At 45.7% G+C, this 19,762-nt stretch overlaps 1 protein-coding gene across 2 annotated transcripts; it reads right to left on the bottom strand.

The window, feature by feature from the left end:
• Nucleotides 1–193: 193 nt before the first annotated feature.
• On the bottom strand, nucleotides 194–18,357 carry LOC125298627 (zinc finger protein 850-like). 2 transcript variants are annotated; one of them, XM_048249441.1, is made up of 4 exons: nucleotides 18,223–18,357; nucleotides 3,099–4,538; nucleotides 1,675–1,842; nucleotides 194–1,431 (listed from the first exon to the last, which is right to left on the bottom strand). In XM_048249441.1, the coding sequence occupies exons 1-4, from the start codon at nucleotides 18,233–18,235 to the stop codon at nucleotides 467–469; spliced, it is 2,586 nt and encodes an 861-aa protein (XP_048105398.1). In that variant the 5' UTR covers nucleotides 18,236–18,357; the 3' UTR covers nucleotides 194–466. The 2 variants fall into 2 exon arrangements, with proteins under 2 accessions (XP_048105398.1, XP_048105399.1); XM_048249442.1 differs by having other exon boundaries at nucleotides 3,099–4,535.
• Between the last annotated feature and the right edge of the window lie 1,405 nt (nucleotides 18,358–19,762).

Here is a 19,762-nt window from a genome sequence, read left to right as displayed (position 1 = left end):
TTGCACAAAGTCCTCCACCAGGCTCCTGTACTCCTCCTCCTGCCCGTTCCTGATACACCCCACAATTGCAGTATCATCAGAAAACTTCTGCATGTGGCATGACTCGGTGTTGTAGCAGAAGTCAGATGTGTACAGGGTGAACAGGACTGAAACAGAGATCTGTTCACCCTGTACACTACAGATGTGTACAGGGTGAACAGATCTCTGTTTCCCAAGGTCACCAAGTTCTATTGTTACAAAAAAAAAAAAAAAAAAGTTCCATGCTCTCAATGCTTGAGCTGCTGCAGTCAACAGCTAGAGCTGCCAGGCAGCTACAGTGCTACACTCATTAGTGCTATAGAAAAAACTCTGCAGTGGGAAATACTGAGAGTAAAATGTAATGATTGTTTACAATAGTCAATTTATCACATAGTTGATGTATCTCTTTCTCTCACCAAGTAACATGCACATTTCTCAAATTTAAGTCTTAGTGCTTTTTTTCCTGATGACTCTTTAGGTTCTGTAGCTGTGCAAAGCCTTTACCACAGACGTCACAGACATAAGGTCTCTCTCCAGTGTGCATTCTCATGTGTGCGCGGATATGACTCAGCTGGCGGAAGCTCATTTCACACTCAGTGCAGGAGTACGGCCTCTCTCCCGTGTGTGTTCTCCGATGGGCTTTGAGTGCATTGTATCTTGCAAAACACTTACCACAGTCGGAACAGCGGTGCGGCTTCTCACCTGTGTGCACGCGTCGGTGCTCGATCAGGTTGCCGTGATGGTTAAAAGACTTACCACAGTCAGAGCAGTGGTATGGTTTCTCCTGGGTGTGGACTCGTTGGTGCTGTTTTAGAAATTTTACAGCTATAAAAGACATATTGCAGTCATTGCATTGAAAGGGCTTCTCTCCTGTGTGGATTTTTTGATGGAAGTCCCGGCCTGACGACTGAGTGAACCTCTTTCCGCACTCTTTGCATGCATATGGCTTCTTCCCAGAGTGGATTCTCTGATGTACATGAAGGTGAGAGGATGAGACAAAACTCTTCTGGCATTCAGAGCATTCAAAGGGCTTCTCTCCAGTGTGTATCCTCACATGCGTCACTAAGGTCCCTGATTGGTTAAAACTCAGTCCACAGTAAGAGCAGGTGTGGACATTCTTTTCCTTGTGGATCGCTTTGTGGGTTTTCAGGGACTTTGCACTGCTAAAGCTTTTCAAGCACAGGGTGCAGTGGAATCGCTCCTTCTCCATGATGCCGCTGTAAAGATGGCCCTTTGAGACAGTCAGACTCTTTTCACTTTTTGTGCTGTGGTGCGGCATATCTCCCTTTTGTAGCTTTTTTCTCTTCTTAGACTTGGTTTCTTCTCGCAGAGTCTGGTGATGTGTACTAGATGCGCCAAGACTGTTATTGGTGGTCGGTTCCCCATCAACCGTTAAACCCTGGGGCCTTTGTTCTTGGTATCATAAGAAGGGAAAAATAGATGAATTAATATTTTTACACGGGTGTAGCATGTCACAATTTTTTGCCTCTTTTTGAGCATCAGTTTTAAACAGGACAAATGCATGGTAAAGTGGAGATTAAATATAAAACATATTTGATTATGTATCCATCATATATATCAATTAATGCTTAAAAAAATGTGTCCCCTTCTAAGACAAATTGATATCTTGACTATTACCTGTGAATGAATACTAACCTCCTCTTTCCCCTGGTAGTGTCAATGTGTTATCCTGCCCCAGTAAATGTCTGCAGTCCATCAGTTGTATTGTCAGAGTCTTCAGTGGAACATGCCATGTTGATCGGTCTTTGGGAGGAGCAGAACAGGCTGCAGAAGACCCTAGGAGAACAGGGGTTTGGACGGAGGCTTTCGAAGAGGGAGAGGGAGGAAAGAAGGGAGAGAAAGAGAAGTCCATGTGTAATTAATTACAATACTACATTAATTAGTTCATTGAGCAAATGACAGTATGTGTATCAAGAGAGAAAGGCAATGTATTTGTATTGCTCTATCAAAAGTCCTGAAGGGTCTACGCAAGTATCTGAATTTCAACTGGAGTATGTAAAGTGGACTCTTCCCTACCCTAATCCTCGATTTGATTTAAAGGTGCTCTAAGCAATGCTGGGTAACATCACTTCTGTTGACTTTCAAACAAAACAGAAAGCTAGCTCGCTACTTCCTCCCCCTCCCTCCCATGCAATTCGCCTTATTCATCCGGCGGCCAGAATAAGGCTAAAGGGTACACTTGCCATTACACCTCAGTCCAGCAGATGGCGGTGGTAATGCACTCTGTTTGCAAACTGCCAAAAAAAAGCTCACCGAAAAAGAAGAAGGGTTCACTGGCCTGTTCTTCTTCTTCAGTTAGTTTTTTTTTACAGTTTGCAAACTGAGTGCATTACCACCACCATCTGCTGGACTGAGGTGTAATGGCAAGTGTACCCTAGAGCCTCGTAATGGCCGCCGGGTGAATAAGGCTAATTGAAACGCTCCTAAACATGATTCTCGTCTGTGATTTGCTGGAACAGTTTGTTATGCTTTTATGGGCTAGGTTTGCCCAGGTTGTTTTTGTTGCCGTTTATGGAGCCTGGGCTGTCCACAGAGATTGCATTTTTTCACAGTTATATTCAGGACACAGGCAGCTAGCGGATGGTGAGGTGATGTTGTCTGTAAGTAATATAAAATGTTTTAGCCTAACTATCTTTCCATGGTGATGAGTGACCCAGAAAGCGGAAAACACAGGCACACCACTTCATTATACGTAATAATCATGATAAAATTATGTAAAACATCAAGATACACAGGGTGTAGGAAATAGGGCGAGGCACCCCATGCCATAAAACAACAAATGACAGATACTCTTATTCCGACTGAACAGCCATGTATATGCACCTCCATGCTCCATGTTGTAAATTCTAGGGGTGAGGCCTTGAAAATGAGCATAGGGTGGGATATTTAAATTATGCTCGTTTCCAGCCGCCATATTTATCAACACACGTTTATTCTTACACTGTAATGGGAGCGATACGAACGTTTCATGAATTACACGTGAGCCCCATCGTATGCTGATCAGATCTACACTGGTTTCTAAGCGCAGTTGATAAATGAGGGCCAGTGTGTGCACTCACCTGTGTGAAGCCTTTTATGGATTTTCAATTCATTCAGATTTGAAAAGCTGCTTCCACACTGTGCGCAGTTATACGACTTCTCTCTAACGTGGCTCCTCTGGTGATGTTCCATTTCATCCACATTGGAACAGGCTGTTCCACACTCTGAGCAATAGTACGGCCTTGCTCTGGTGTGGTTGCCCTGGTTGCTAATTCTCAGGTTTTTTTGTGATCCTTGTGAACTGGTCTTTCTACGAAGTAAAGGCTGAATCTCATGTCGTTCCAGATGACTTTGAAGATCACCTGGCTTAGGCTTATTGCAGGTCTTTCGTTGTTGGTGTGTTTTGAGTTCACTGGACTGGGAAAAGCACTTTCCACATTCAGAGCAGGGGTAAGGCTTCTCTCCAGTGTGAACCCTGAGGTGACATTTAAGAGCACTCAATGTAGTGCAGGTCTTCTCACACTGAGGGCACTGATAGGGCCTTTCTCCAGTATGTGTCCTAAGGTGGACTGTAAGATGGCTATTCTGAGAAAAGTTTTTCCCACAATGTGAACAGTGGTACGGCTTCTCTCCAAAATGTGTTCGCAAGTGAGTTTTTAGATGAGGATGCTGAGAAAAGCGCTTGTCGCACAGTGTGCAGGAATACGGCTTCTCTCCAGTGTGAAGCCTTTGATGGATTTTCAGTTGAAACAGCCTTGCATACTGACCTCCACAGAATGTGCAGTAGTAAGGCTTGTCTCCATTGTGCACTTTTTGGTGCCTCTTAAGGGAACTTGTACTAACAAATTTCTTCCCACAGACAGTGCAGGGATACGGTTTCTCTCCAGTATGAAGCTTACGATGCACCCTGAGAGTGTTGGAAAGGGTGAAACTTTTCCCACAGTCCGAGCAGTGATAAGGTTTCTCTCCAGTGTGGACTCTCTGGTGCGATATCAATCTATTCAATTTAATAAAGGCTTTTCCACAGTCTGAGCAGTGATGACGTTTCTCTCCAGTGTGCAGTCTCTGGTGCGATATCAAACTCCTCAATACAGAAAAGGCTTTTCCACAGTCTGAGCAGTGGTATGGTTTCTCTCCAGTGTGCAGTCTCTGGTGCGATATCAAACTCCTCAATACAGAAAAGGCTTTTCCACAGTCTGAGCAGTGGTATGGTTTCTCTCCAGTGTGTCTTTTCATTTTGCTCCCTTCATCAGGTGCATTCCTACAATCTGAGCACTGGTCAGGTCGCTCTCCAGTATCCGTTTTCTCACAGCTAGTGAGTAACGATGGAGAGGTGAAACTTTTCCCACACTGCGAGCACGTTCTTTTCTTTTTCACCTCATGATATTTTTGGGGGGATCCAGAGTCAGCCAAACTTGTTCTGCCTGAACGTCTACACTTCTCTCCTTCATCTTGTCCTCTCTTGTGTGATGAAGCATCTTCACACTCAATATTGGCCTTCATCGCTGAAGTATTGGCTGCTAACAAAAACATGAAGAAAGGAAAAAAAGACAAAAGCATATGAGAAAAACAGTCGAGTCCATTTTTTAATGCATTCCAGTGTTTCCCATACATTGACTAATCTGTGGCTATTCCAGTGTTTCCCATACATTGACTAATCTGTGGCCATTCCAGTGTTTCCATACATTGACTAATCTGTGGCCATTCCAGTGTTTCCCACACATTGACTAATCTGTGGCCATTCCAGTGTTTCCCATACATTGACTAATCTGTGGCGGGCCGCCACAATATCAAACACTGACAGTCACACAATCATCAATCAATCTATGTGATACAATTTAAATTTGATTAAAAAAAAAATCCTTCCATTCAACTGCACTTTTCATGTTCACAGACATCCCCCCCCCCCACACACACACACACACACTGGGTCTCGTAACGGACCCGCCGCCTTTACTCTGAATGTACATTTAACAAAACATTAACAACTGTTCAAGGATTCTTGTTGGCACAAAGAAGCATTGTATAGAAGACGACAGGCTAAATTGCTATTAAATCTGCTTAGAATCATGACCATGCTGCGCAAATTTGTTCAAAACTGTTGGAGAAAACACATGTGCAGGATGGAATCAGAGAGGAGGTAAGTTTTTCAGAGATAAGGCCTAGTTAAAATGTAAGGAAATTTGGGTGGTAACATTAAATACGGACTGTAAAATGAGTGGCTAAATGGCTAACATTAGCGGTCACTAGCAACCTAGCCCAGCCCATGTTAATCACACATTCTGATTTAAAAAAAATGGTGTCCACATGCATTCAATAATGTATGATCGTCATGATGGATATTAAGAAGGAGCAGTGTTTCCTCTAGATTTATTTTTAACAGGGGGTCAGGCCACCAGCAACCCCTCTCCCCCCAAAAAAAGTCACACTGAATATCAGAATGTTACAATTTGAAAAAGCTGGCATTTCATTAGAATAGAATATTGTAATGATCTGAGCCTAGCTATTGATGACTGTGCTCCCATAATGCTGTGCAGTGTATGTGTGTGTAATGTTGATGTTGGTTTTAGTATGAGTAATTGCATTTACCTTGTCATGTATGTGTTAGCTGGTATAGTCTTTCTTTTTATGTTGTACCTCATGTGTTTTTTACCCCGTATTGTATGTGACTACCCTGTTTGTGTATCGTGCTTGTTTAATTGACCTCCTTTGTTTTGCCTGTGTAATGGCGTTTGTGTGTTTTGCTGCGTAACCAATAAAGACCATTTTTGAGACAACCTTGCAGTTTGTTACATTGGTGTCAGAAGTGGGATGACGACCCCTACTGGGCGGGAGGAGAAGGCTGCAACTGATGCCCTGGCGATGATGAGTTTCCTGCCAAGACGGCTCTTCGACAACGCGGCCCATGGGCCACCTGCTGGGCCCAGCAGGAGCCAGCCTGCAGCGTGACCGTGACGAAGAGACCCGCCCCCGGCCACAGGAGGGAACGAACCGGCTGATGGCAGCATCCCGCCATTGAACCCGCTCCACACGGGAGCCGATGGAAACTGGCCGGTCCCCCGCGACAGCGGCCGGTAGAAGAAGGCTTAGCGTCAAAGTTGCCCCACTACAATGCGAAGGCGCTGGCGACATACCTGGTACAGGTCCGCTGGCAGCCGAGCTGAATGGCTGGTCGGTAGGAGAGAACGGGCGTACAGGTGGCGTTGGCTCTGGAGGGGAAAGCACCAAGTATTAGAAGACCTGCCACCGGGCGGACAAGTAAGCTGGACCGCAATCGAAGCAGCTCTGCAACGACGATCGGCCAGAGAATCTTCATCAGCGATGCCAGAGAACAACTCCCGCTTCCAGACGGCCGACACCGGGACCGAGAGAGACTGGGCAAGTTCAGCGCTGACCTGCAGCTGTATATGCCGGCGGGCTACCCAACGATACAGCCAGAGTCTACATGAAGAGATGGCACTGGGCGGCGTTCGCTTCAGGGGAGGCATCCACCCAGAGCGCTAAAGAACACCTGCGCCAACCTGGCTAGCTCGCTATCCATTGGCGCCACGGAAGCCGAGCAGGTGGGAAAACATCTTCCGCGACAACAGAGTCGAGGCATTGCGTCGCCAGACATCGATGGGGAGGAAGACGGGAGGAACTGGAGGTGACGCGGCAGACCACGCACAGCCACCACAACGCAGCACGCCGAGAGGGAAGAGGCCGCCAGCAGGGACAGATGCCACCCGGTGTGGCGGCCGGGGACATCGCGTGGTACTGCCCAGCCCGGCACCTCCCACTCGGCCCCCAGTTACTAGAAGAAGGTGGCCGCGGGGAGGGGCTATGGACTGCATCTGACTGGGCCGCTCGGCCAAACCAGAGGACTGTATGTGGACTGCAGCTAGATGGGACTCGGTGTGCGGGGGCTTTGATCGATACTGGCTCCACCATAAACGATAAGCCAGGTCTCTTACCGGCGCGCTGGTAGCCAGACCAGGAGGCTGGGAAAAAGAAAAAAGCAAAAGCTTATCCCACAACAGTTACCCGGAGAGGGAACTGTATATGGACAAAAGTGGTGTCGCGTGTGCATCAACAGTGAGACGGCGACCGCTACGGCTTTGGTTAACTAGCATTCAGGGGATGATTGCATTCGACCTGGGCGTGCTAGAGAAATGGGGGGGGCTGTGGTGGACATTTCCGGTTCACACTACACTTGGGGACGAGCAACATAGTGCTGCTACGGCGGGGAAAACAGAGCATGAAGTCAGGAGAGCTGGCACGATGAAGAACTCTCCAACTAGCTCCACACAAGTCCGCTTGAAGCGAACTTCGCCAAAGAGTACCGTCATCATCCCAGACTCCGCCCCTCCCCCACACAGGAGCCACGTGAAACTAAAGCCACAGCGAAAACAACAGGTCTCATCAGGTCCATTCGCTGAGGCCGCCACTGCTCAGCTCCATCCCACCAGGAGGGCAAGAGGGGTGGGTTGAGCAAACCCCACCACTCTCAGCTCAGAGGCTGTCCTCTGTGAGACAAGGCAAGCCGCCGTAAATGAACTCTGCACTGGGCGTGGCTGTGAGGGGCTGAGTGAAGCACAGGGGTAACCAGGTGCGGAGACTACTACAGCGTAACCCGACATCTTCGCCGCCAAGAGATGAGGACTGCGCGAACGAGCCTGGTCCACCGCGATGTCGACACGAAATGCCCGCCCATTCGACTTCAGCCTCATAAACACGGTTAAGCCAAGCGACAAAGCAGCTGAAGAAAGATCAAGGAAATGGCCCTGCGGCAGGAGTGATAGAGGCAAGCAGTAGTCCCCTGGAACTGCGCGCCCGGCTGTATAAGAAGGGAAGGGGCGACTCGTGGCGGTTCTGTGTTGACCACAGCCCTCAACCAAACCGGAAGACTCCTACCAGCTCCCCGCGTTGGCCGATCGCTGGACAGCGTGCCGGCTCCCTAGTTTGCTTCAGCTGGACTTACGCAGTGGCTACTGGCAGATTAGCCTTCTTGGGCTCGGCCGAAGACAGCGTTTACCATCGAGACCCAGGAGCTGTGGCAGTTCGGGTACTTCCATTCGCCTGTCCTGGCAGACCCAGCCAACGCCCGAGGTGGCCACCACGACCCAGCCCAGCTAAGGTGGAGGCGGTGAGGCGTTGGCCTGTTCCATTCGGCGGTGCTGAGCTGCAGACTTCCTGGGCCTGGCGTCCATATTACCGGGCGCTTCATTAGGGTCAAAGCCAGTCCGTTCATCGATTGGCCTTCAAGGCCAGCTCTTGAGTGGACGGACCACTGAGAGTCATGACATTCGGGCGGCCTGGAGGGCGTATGCAAGGAGCCCCGGTGCTCGCCTTCCCTGACCCTCGACTGCCGTTTATCCTGGACACCGACGCCAGCGGCGATGGGCGTCGGCGCGATCCTCTCTCAAAGCAGGCGAGCAGGGCGAAAGGAAGTGGTCGCATACTTCCAGCCGCTCCACGGCGGAGAAGAATTACTGCGTGAGCCGCATGAACGACTGTTGGCTGTGGTGGTGGCAGTGGCAGTCGCCCATTTCGAGAACCTACCTCTCGACAAGCGGTTCCTGCTGAGGAGGACCCTACGTTCAGCTCACCTGGCTGCTGAACTTCAAAAGAACCAGAGGGGGGCCAGCTGGCTGGGCTGGTTGGAGAGCAGCTCCAGGACCTCTTACATGGAGACACGACACCCGGGCCCGGGTGCAAGCCTTCACGGCGGCAGGGCGCCCTGTCCAGGTGTCCGTGTGCAGCAGACCAGTGCCAACACTGCCACCACCGGAGGAGGCAGGAGCCTGGCCGACCCAACCATTCCCGCTACAGGCTGCGCATCAGGCTGCCCTGGCAGAGAGAGCAGAGAGAGAGAGAGAGTCGCTGTTTTCAACGCCAGCCAAGCGTCGTCTCCAACGAGGGTCAACGCCGCAACAGCATGCAGTGAGGGAACAACGGCTAGATCAGCAGCACGCATGTGAGACTCCACGCCGTCACGCCATCCAGAGAGCCACCGCTCAAGGCTTCATAGCGGAGTCAGCGCCTAATAACAGCACCCAGATTAGATCCCACCTTCGCCCTTCCTACAGTGATCGTGATGAGAGACTGAGACCAACCCGCAGCCTGTCAGCACTGCAGGCGGCAGCTGGAGACCCGCGGACAGCGCAGTCGCGGTCAGACGTGGAAATGTCGAGGGGGAGATCCGGAAGGCACTTAATCCCGAGGAAGAGCGTATTTCGGCGAGTGTGGTCATGGATCGAGCGGTCAGCGACCGCCATGGACGGCGATATCAGCACTTTCGATCCAGAGACCAAAGCGATTTATTCACAGTGGCGGGAATAGTAACCGCGATCAGGACTGTTGTTATAGACACTGGCGACGATAGGCAATCTGACATTTTCCAGTTGCTGGTTCCTGCTGGATTACGAGCCTGTGTACTGGAACATGTGCATGGGGCAGATGAGGTGACTCATTCGACATTACAAAGACTCTTAAGCGGCTGAGAGGCCACTTCTATTGGCGGGATGCAGGCTGGACGGATGAACTGCATGTTCACTGCTGTGGCAGCCTGTACACAGCGAAGAAGAGACCTGTGGCCTTCGCCGCGGCTCACGCTGCAGCAATGCTGGTCGGGGCTCCCCATGGAGCGGGTAGTCGTCGATGTCATGGGCCCACTGCCAGTCACAGAAGCGGGGAAATAAACTTCGTGCTGCGTGGCCATGGACTATTCACTAAGTGGCGGGCGACGCTGATGCCAGATCAGGAAACTCACCACGACAGCGGACAGACTGGTCACTGAGATGTTCTGCGGTTGAGCACCGGAAGAGCCTCCACAGCGACCAAGGGCCCGGTCAGGAGGCAGAGGTGTTTGCTGAGGTTTGCCAGCATGGGCATCCGGGCTTAAAGAGCGACACCTCTGCATCCACAAAACCGACGGGCTGGTGGAACGGTTTAATCAGACTCTAGCAGTGCAGCTGGCCATATTGGCCGGGCAGCCGACAAAGGACTGGGACTTACACTTGCCCCTGGTGCTCTGGGCATATCGCTGTGATTACAGAGTCAACAATGCACACCACCGCAGCTCTGATGTTGGGCGAGAAACTCGCATGCCAGTGGACTTGGTGTTGGTTAAGCGCCTCGAAGCGGAGGGTGGAGGTAAACCAGGGCTGGAATACTACAAGCAGCTTCTGCTGAAGAAGACTGAAAGGTACAGTTGGCCAGGCAGGCTATGAGTGAAGCTGGAATCGTCAAAGCGGAAAGCGATACTGCGCTATGCGACAGGACTTCCAGCCCGGCGATAAAGTTTGGGTGTACTGCCGGAGAAAAAAAGAAAGGCATTTCCCCTAAACTCACTAGTCAGTGCGGTAGGACGTGCGATGTCTTAGAGAAGTCTGTCTGATGTGGGTCTATGTGTGGTGAGATTGATTAAAGCGTCGGAGGATTGTGGCTCTCCACCGTGATCGACTGGCCCGTGTGCTCGACCCCTGGCCTCAACTGAGGGCCATTGGGAGACTTTGACACTGACTCTGTGGAACCTGGTGACAATGGGTTGTGGCTCCCCAACACCGGTCACCGTGCAGCCTTCACGGAGGAGGTCACCATGGCGACAGCGGCCTAGCATTAACGTCAGCGTCCCAGCCAGGCTCATGGACTGGCGGTGGGGTGGACTGTTGAGTCAAGGGGACATGGACTAAGTCTCGGGGGGGTTGTGTAATGATCTGAGCCTAGCTATTGATGACTGTGCTCCCATAATGCTGTGCAGTGTATGTGTGTGTAATGTTGATGTTGGTTTTAGTATGAGTAATTGCATTTACCTTGTCATGTATATGTTAGCTGGTATAGTCTTTCTTTATGTTGTACCTCATGTGTTTACCCCGTGTATATGTGACTACCCTGTTTGTGTATCGTGCTTGTTTAATTGACCTCCTTTGTTTTGCCTGTGTAATGACGTTCGTGTGTATTGGTTACGCACCAAAAAAGACCATTTTTGAGACAACCTTGCAGTTTGTTACAATATCTTTGTTAACCTCTATTTACATATAACACAATGGCTCTTTGACTAATTAGACTTTTTTACTATGGCTTAGTCCAGTGTTTCTCAAAGTGTGGTCCGGGGACCATCAGGGGTACGCAAGCTATCCCAAGTGGTCCATGAACAGACGTAGTAAAATATAATATAGTTGTTTGCAATGTTGAACCAACTTGTATGCCAATCCAAACAGTTAAAGTAAGCTATGCCAGTTTAAATCATATGAATCCGCCGACACAATGAGCAAGGTGCAAAGCAAGCATGGTGGTTCAGTGAGTAGGCCCAGTGAGTGAGTAATGCAACTGTTGAAGTAGGTCTACTCTTTTTTGTGGTCTGTGAGTTTTTGTTTAATTGGTTAAGTGGTTCTTGGTCCGAAAAAGTTTGAGAAACACTGGCTTAGACTCATAGGATCTATAGTAGGGGTCACCAATAGGTGGACCGTGACACCATCCTATCCGGACCTGCATCCATAACCTTATTGAGATTTTCACGGAACGTTTCAAAGAGACACTGTGAAGTGTCACTATGAGACCAAACACAAATATTTGGAGCAAGCGTACTCTCTCAAAAGTGAACTGAGGACACAGACGCTTGCTCAAAATATTTGTGTTTGGTCTCATTAGTGACGCTTCACATTGCCGCCTTTAATGATAGCCACAGTTTTGGAACATATGAGACTTACAAGCTTTGAACCACCTGGTGGAAGAATAAACATATAACCAGAGATGGGAAGTAACGAAGTACAAATACTTTTTTACTGTACTCAAGTAAATTTTTCAAATATTTTTGCTTTACTTTAATATTTATTTTTGAGGCGACTTTTTACTTTTACTCCTTACATTTTAACACGAATATCGGTACTTTTACAAAACTGGCTCGTTACTTTAGTTTCAAATAATTTCAGTAGCCTAACATTATTATTTTTTGCGTAATCAATAGCGGATGGGAATATACATTGCACTTGACGCACCACTACAAGATGACTCGATTTGGGAGGCATTAATTTGCGGCAAATCATTGCAGCTTGATGGCAGGAACGTTAACGTTAGCACGTAGTAGTAGCCCATGTCTCAATTAAATTTAGTCAAAAATGCCCTCCTCTCCTCACCTTTGGTGCCTCCCTAACTCATAGCTGCAGTGTAGCCTATATCCTTAGCAGTAAGTATAGGCTAGATGCAGCATTGGGTCTTGAACAGGGATGTAGTGGAGGCTGCTAAACGCAAGTAGGCAAAACGCAGTTTAGCCTACCCACCACTGAAACTTCAGAAATAGTTTCTCCACCTCTTATTAGAGTTTATCCACCTCTCAAAAGAGTTAATTCACCAATTACAACTGTTAGCATTTAAAAATCACACAGTATTATCCACAATAACAATATGTACACTCATCAACACTCTATGAATCACTTAATGCCACTTGTATTGTTATAAACATTGGACAATAACCTCCACCATCATCAAACATGTTCTTACGGTGATCACAGAATTCATAGTTTACCTACCTCTTATTTTACCACTACATTTCTGGTCTTGAAATATTCAGAGGAATCCATAGGAATTAAATATTCATGTTGTTTTATCCAATATTAGTTGTGCAGATGTATAGCCCATCTTACACACCCATGAAGCCAACAAAGAAAATGCATAAATAGAGACTTTTATGTATTTATTCAATTTTGTGTAGTCATTTTATATCAGAACCTGACACACAATCCAAATAGTCTACAAGAAACCTCAGAAATGCATACTTTTATTGTCAGTATGCATTTTGGGTAATCAAAAGTCCTATGAGGAGCTTCCATAAGGCATTACAAAACGCATAACCATACCTTGGCAAATAATGGTTTTATTTTATATTGATCTACTTTTGCACACAGCTTCGCAAGACCTGGTGCTAGGGCTCAATTTTGTTTCTAAAATCCCATCAAGAGACCTAGAGGGCCGACATTGTGTCAGTTCAGAGATGCTTGTTCCGGCAGAAAATTTCCAAGCCTGTACTTTGTTACTTTTACTTGAGTAAAGAAGTTAAACCAGTACTTCTACTTTTACCAGAGTAATTTTTAACACAAGTATTTGTACTTCTACTTGAGTATGGAAAGTGAGTACTTTTGCTATCTCTGCATATAACTGTTGGTCTATTCGTTATTAAAACACCTGTTCTCGCTGTCCAATTTTCTCTTCTTTGAACAAGTTTAGATACCTATCAGTAGGGAATTTAAAAAAATATAAAAAGATATAAATAAACTGAACTTGTAAAAAGTCGCTATTTACCTGTCTCTTCTGTCGTCTCCTCTCCCCTCGTCTATTATCATTTTTCCGGACTAGCTGTCAAAGAGAGTGAGTGGAGTTGCTATGGTGATGAGACTAACTCGACTTGAATCAGAATGCACATAATTGATTGGCTGAGTAGCAGCATGCAACTTATGATTCTTGAAGCTATAAAGTTATTGCTGTTTGTTACATTTTTTCAGTGCTGCTTTGAAACGTTCCGTGAAAATCTCAATAAGGTTATGAATAATAATAATAATAATAATAATAATAATAATAATAAAAAATAAAAAAAAAACACAGGGGTCGTGACTTGAGAGGGACAGGATTTCAGGAACTAAAGACAGGCCCATCTTGTCTGACTCACGTCACGTTAACCCATGCATTAAACCACGTCCTGGTTCCTGGTTCAGGATTTTGGACATAGGACCTCATTTCCAAGTAAGCAAGTGTGATATTTATCAGTGGAGACCGTTTTCAACACGTTTCATCCAGTCAAGTCAAGTCGGCTTTATTGTCAATTTCTTTACATGCACTGGTCATACAAAGAATTGAAATTTTGTTTCTTACTTTCCCATGCAGACATAGACATAGCCATAGACAATAAAAAAAAAAAAAATTAAAAAAAAAAAAAGTTTTAAAAACATTTACAGACATACCACATACAGACATTAAAGTGCGAGACTCGCAGGTGCTAGGCTAGTGCAAGTCAACGGTATGTGTTAGCCTGCCACTAAAAACAGTCTTACCCACTCCAAAGTACACCCGAGGCAAATTCCAGACAATCGATGTAAATGTCTGTGTTGATAGAATAGTGTAAGAAATATAACTACCCTCGCATCGCGTTGCAATAGTTATACTTTGTTCCCCTAAGTTGGTAGTAGATATTTAAGCAACTCAGCGACGGACTGATATTACCAAGGCTACTACTAGGTATCCCCATTGGAGTGCGCTTTACTGTTTACTTTTCGGCGCAGTACTACTAACCGGAGCAAGTATAATTCCGCCGCTGCTAAGAAACTAGTCCCTCAAAATGTAATGCGATCGTTGAAATGCAAGGATAGAATAATGTTAGAAATAAAACTATCAACACAGACATTTACATCGATAGTCTGGCGTTATAATTTATTTGCCTCGGGTGTACTGTGGAGTGGGTAAGACTGTTTTTAGTGGCAGGCTAACACATACTGATGACTTGCGCTAGCTCAGCACCTGCGAACTCTGCAACTAAGGACTGGAGGATATGTGTTGAAAACGGTCTCCACTGATAAATATCACACTTGCTAACTTGGAAATGAGGTCCTATTTCCAAAATCCTGAACCACCCCTTTAATCCCATTTACCTTCGCTACTACCAGTCGTTGCTTTTTTCCTGCATTGAATCGTGATTGAGTGCGCATCTAATGTAACAGCGGTGTCTCTGCGGAGACATCCACTCTCCATGTTTCATTTTTGCTGTTGTTGCGATCGAGCTAATAGGCTACGATATGGGAAATACTTTCAATACAATCAGCTCCAGAAATGAATGGGTTTTCCTTAGATTGTGCTACACCTTTCCAAGCTGTGCGAAAATTAGTTTTTGCGATGTTGACAAACATGCGTAGCACATGGAAGCTCTTGATAGCGCATGCCACTAACGTCTATAAAACAATATATGTATGGAATAAAAATAGACAGGTACCTCGAATTAGCATTGCTGTTTATTGCTAAACTGCAATTTTCTCCAGTCAGCAGAGGGCATTTAGCCTACTATGAATCCGGACAATATTGTGCGTCTGCCCTCTGAAGCAGTGGCACCGCTACAAAATTAAGAGGAAACACTGAGAAGAAAGTTAATGTTTAGTTAAATAGGCTACACCAGTACAATATATAATATGTGAAGTGAAACTGGACGAGCCATAATAACCTCTGACTAGTTTTTTATTCATTGCAAATGAATTGCAATGTGAGCGGCAGCCAGCGGGGGAGCTCGGATACGTCGGCAGGATTATTTAAAAAGCAACCACAACTACATTGTGCGTCTGCCCTGATTCTGATACCATGCGGTGTTAATTTTGCCTTGGCGGGCCGCCATGCTAAAATCAACGTAGAGGAAACACTGTAGAGAGCCTATTGGTCGGGTAACAGGCCCTAATATTAGCGGGTCTGGCAGGTGCAGATTTAATTTTGATATCATCACGGGTGACGGCGGGTCGGATCTGGTGCTGAACTTTGAGGGGAGGGCAGGGGCGGGTGTCCAAAAACGGACCAGTGCAGGACTCTGATGGAGAGAACCCGAAAGCATCATCTTTATGTAACATGCTGTTGGTGCATTTTGACATTGTAAATGTTCTCTAACAAGTTGTAAAAAACATTTTGCAGTAAAGCTACTATTTATTGGCTAAATATTTGTTCCTTCTCTGTCTCTTGGTGCCCTGCGCACAGTGCATGATGCGTGTGGTGATAGCGGCAGCACTGATCAGGCATTTTTAAAACCGAAACTTTTCGCCTCACGTTCCTCTCCATCTTCAGCTAACTCCATAGACAATAAAATATTGAGTCAACATTTTGGAACACGTTATACATTTCAAAATGAATCGCAGCGATTTGACAGCCCTAGTTTTAATGCAGAAAAATACCCTACAATTTTTGCTAGAGATACACTTTAAGTTGTCTAAATACGAACTTTCAAATAAGCGCGAGCACAATTTAGACATTTAATACTTTTTTAGTAAGAATCACTTACGAGATGTGTTACATGCCTTATTCCCTCTGAAATACCAGCTGTTCGCCAATCACTTCCATTCATGACGTGTCTTGCCCCCACCAATATGTTGGGCTGTAATTTGATTATGTAACAGCACCCCAAAATAATGAACTACTGCTTGAATATTGTGTTGTGCACTTGTGTGGTTTTTGAACATTTATAATGTTGGATCTAGGTTTTAGGAATCAGTCAAACAAAGTCTCAGCCAGTCAGTAGTCAGTCAGAAATCTCAGAGAGCTTTATTCACGGCACCGGAGACCTACATCGTGTTGCTACCAAACGGAGTCTAAGGTTCCAAAGAAAAGACACACTTCTTATAGGACATTCGTACAGCTTACATCTCCAAGCATGGTATGACAGGAATCAAGATGAGCACATCACCTGTTTTGCCCAACATCGTATACAAGAATGTAACCCCTAACAACCGACATCAGTGACTTTTACCCAAAAGCTGACCTAACATACATGAAGGCGCCAACCACCCTAGGAGAAGATGGCTGCTCCAACTCAGGGCCCCTTCTACAGTATCTTAACAAACAAGCACTTAAGCCCAATCACCTTGAGGAAGAATGCCACTGATGCAAAACATCTTTTATCAACCCAATTTCTGTTCACCCATACACTTCTATGAATAACTTGTTCACAAACAGAAGTAAAAGAACACGAGTAAAGCATAGCACACACACGAGACGTTTCTAAGGCTAGTAGAAATGTCTCACTACACCCGAAGACCCACGTCGTGTTGCTAACAGAAGCAGTCTGATGTTACAGTACAAAAAGACACTTCTTATACCCTCTCCATTAATGGTACGCAAACCATTTTACGACCTCATTGCTTGACCACTTTGACCATATCTTCAGGGCCATATCCCCTAACGACCGACCCTGAAGGAATCTAGCAAAGATTGAACACGACATTCCACAGTTGTTGGTCATGAATCCTTTCTCTCTGTTTCTGCTTACTGGTATATTTCCATTTTTAACAAGAGTAAATGGATGAATATAGCACACACATGACACTCATCTTTAAGGCTACATTTTCTTCCTACACTCATTACACAGAAAACATAATTAATTTCATCCACATATTTGTATGCATAATGGCAATTTTCCACTGGCCTAAAACCATGACTGAAGCTGAAGTGACAGGCACTCAATTTGAGCTACACACTATAGCCTACAGTGTAATGACATTAAAGATAAATGTAAATCAATATGACAATCGTGAAAAAAGTAAGTCAAAATAAAAATCAATATGAAATAGTCAACTTACTATGTATTTTAGCTGGTCATCGATAATGTAAACTTAATATGAATTTCAAAATGTATGAAATACAAACATGATATGAAGCCACCTTTTCACTGAGTGTAGGCATAATGTCTATCTCCACTGGTGTGGTGGGGGGGCTCCCAAATCAAGAAAGTATCAAAAATCTTGACTTATTATCGATATCAACAATTGTGACAAACAAAAATTCTTATCATGCATTTTTCATTGGCTACGGTTCCTGACTGATGCATGATAGATAGACCCCCTCCCCTCCCCTCCCAAATGACATCCTGGTAACCCCTCTAAGCCGCAAGCTGACATTTTCAATGAAACGCCCACACGTCTGTATGGGGAAGTAGCCCATCATGTTTGCGAGCTTGCTTCAGTCGTGATTCAAGGTAGGCCTATATGGCTGCGTTTGTAATTTGCCACTCCGAAACAATGTAACCGTCTCTTCAGAGCGTTACATTTTCAGTGTCCGGTTGAATTTACGAACGCACCCTGTAGACTACAAGGACAGCCCCTTTGCTTAGAATAGGCGAGAGCCACCAGGAGATAATGTAATTTAATTTAGCCTACCATACCATGTGACAGCATTACGTTTAGAAAAAAAACTGCCATTTCAAAAAATAGGCTAAACATGACAGACACTTTTATAGCACACGAGTCAGCTCATATCTAATTGATTTAAACGGCGATGTGCCTCCACAGCACGCTCTTAACATCAGTTACTATAAAGTCAAGCCAAATCTTATTTACGTAGCGCATTTTTATGCAGTGTAAACCAAAGCGCTCCATACAAGACATTGGACAGACACACAGGAAGAAGGTGCCGGACGGAGCGGCGCGTCGCTTAAAGCCAAAAAACACGCCAACTATAACTCATGGTGAACTTTAGTTAAACAAAACTTACCCTCTTGGACCATAGACAAAAAACAAAAAAGCAACACCGTAGACCTGCTTGGAGTGGAACCTACACCAACAAGGAAAGCTTGCTTTGTTTAGAGAAGGAGTTAAATCAAAGATTGCATCCACCTGCTTCGATACCGAAGGCATGAACTACTTCTTCTTCTTGTTTCATTTGCGGTTGGCAACTATTTATTGTGCATTACTGCCACCCCTGGACTAGAGTGTGGAACAGAAGTCACTGGCTATTTAGTAGGGGTGCATTGGCACTGCCCTCACAATTCCATTCGATTACGATTCACCAGGTAACGATTAAATTAAATTAGATTCTACTATGCATTCTTTCACACAAACTCGCGTCACAGACCTATGTCACACACCACTTGGAGGTGCAAACAATCTGAGTTTTGGTTGATTTGACCATCAATTAACTTCGAAACAGGCGTTTTACTTTGGATAGACAATAGCAATACATCATAGGAGTGATTAACGTCAAAAAATGTAGACTGGAGTAGCTCAACATTTGACACCTCAAATAGCCCGTTATCGTTACCAAATTGATAGCCAAGGAGCCAGAAGTGAACACGCATGTATGGCTATAAAAACTGTGCCTTCATTTTACAACTAAACATGAGAAAATACTTTTATAATCCTTGAGCCAGCTCCTTACTATGTGATCTCAATGGCAATGCAGCGTTTGTTTGCACATCCAAAAGCATGGCTTAGTGGGCGGGACTAAGTTCGGAATGGCACCCAGGCTAATGGCGTACCTGGTTACCTCCCAAAAACACCCTTAAACGCCCACAAATACCCGTATGTTTGGGTGAAAGAATTGCGATGCATCAAAATTCTACTGCACACAAGCAGGGACGGATCATGGCTTGTGCCAAGTGTGCACGTGCACAGGGGCCCTCAGCCAATGGGGGCCCTCGGATTTAAAAAAAAATTGCCATGAATTTAGGCTAGATTATGCCCGGTGCTTCTGTCTGTTAATTTGCGGCACAACTGAATGGTGTTATGGAACCGCGGACCGAAAGAAAAATAAACGAAATGTTTTCCTGATCAATAAATACTTTTTAATTCATAAAATATAGAGGCATAACATTAGGTGGAAGTGGTAGGCTATGAGTGCTCATTCAATGTGTATGCGTGTTTGCGAAAGTGAAACTGACCCACTCGTGAGTAGGTGAATGAAGTGGATTCCTGCAATGTTCATGAAAACAGCATAGCGATTGGATAGCCTAATAAATCGCGACTTGTTGTAGGCCTAACAGTAGCTTATATCGTAGCAAATAGCCTATGGCGATGCCGATGACAGATAGGCCTACACTTATTTCACTCGTCTCGCTGGAGTGAGCGCATAATGTGGGCTGTTGCGCAAAGAAATTAATTAGGGAGATGATCTGCATCTCCATTTACCAAACGCTATAGTTTTGCTAACATCTCCACTGTTAACGTGAAATATGTCTCCATGCAAGGTAGTGTCAAGCTAACCTGACCCTAGCCAGATGAATGTCGTTCCGCTTAGCTCCGCCTAGTTTCACTCA

This window comes from Alosa alosa, chromosome 7, assembly GCF_017589495.1.
Source record: "Alosa alosa isolate M-15738 ecotype Scorff River chromosome 7, AALO_Geno_1.1, whole genome shotgun sequence".
In the NCBI taxonomy this organism is placed as follows: domain Eukaryota; kingdom Metazoa; phylum Chordata; class Actinopteri; order Clupeiformes; family Clupeidae; genus Alosa; species Alosa alosa.
Note: the sequence above shows the minus strand (reverse complement) of the source record. Positions and strands in the feature narration are given on the sequence as shown.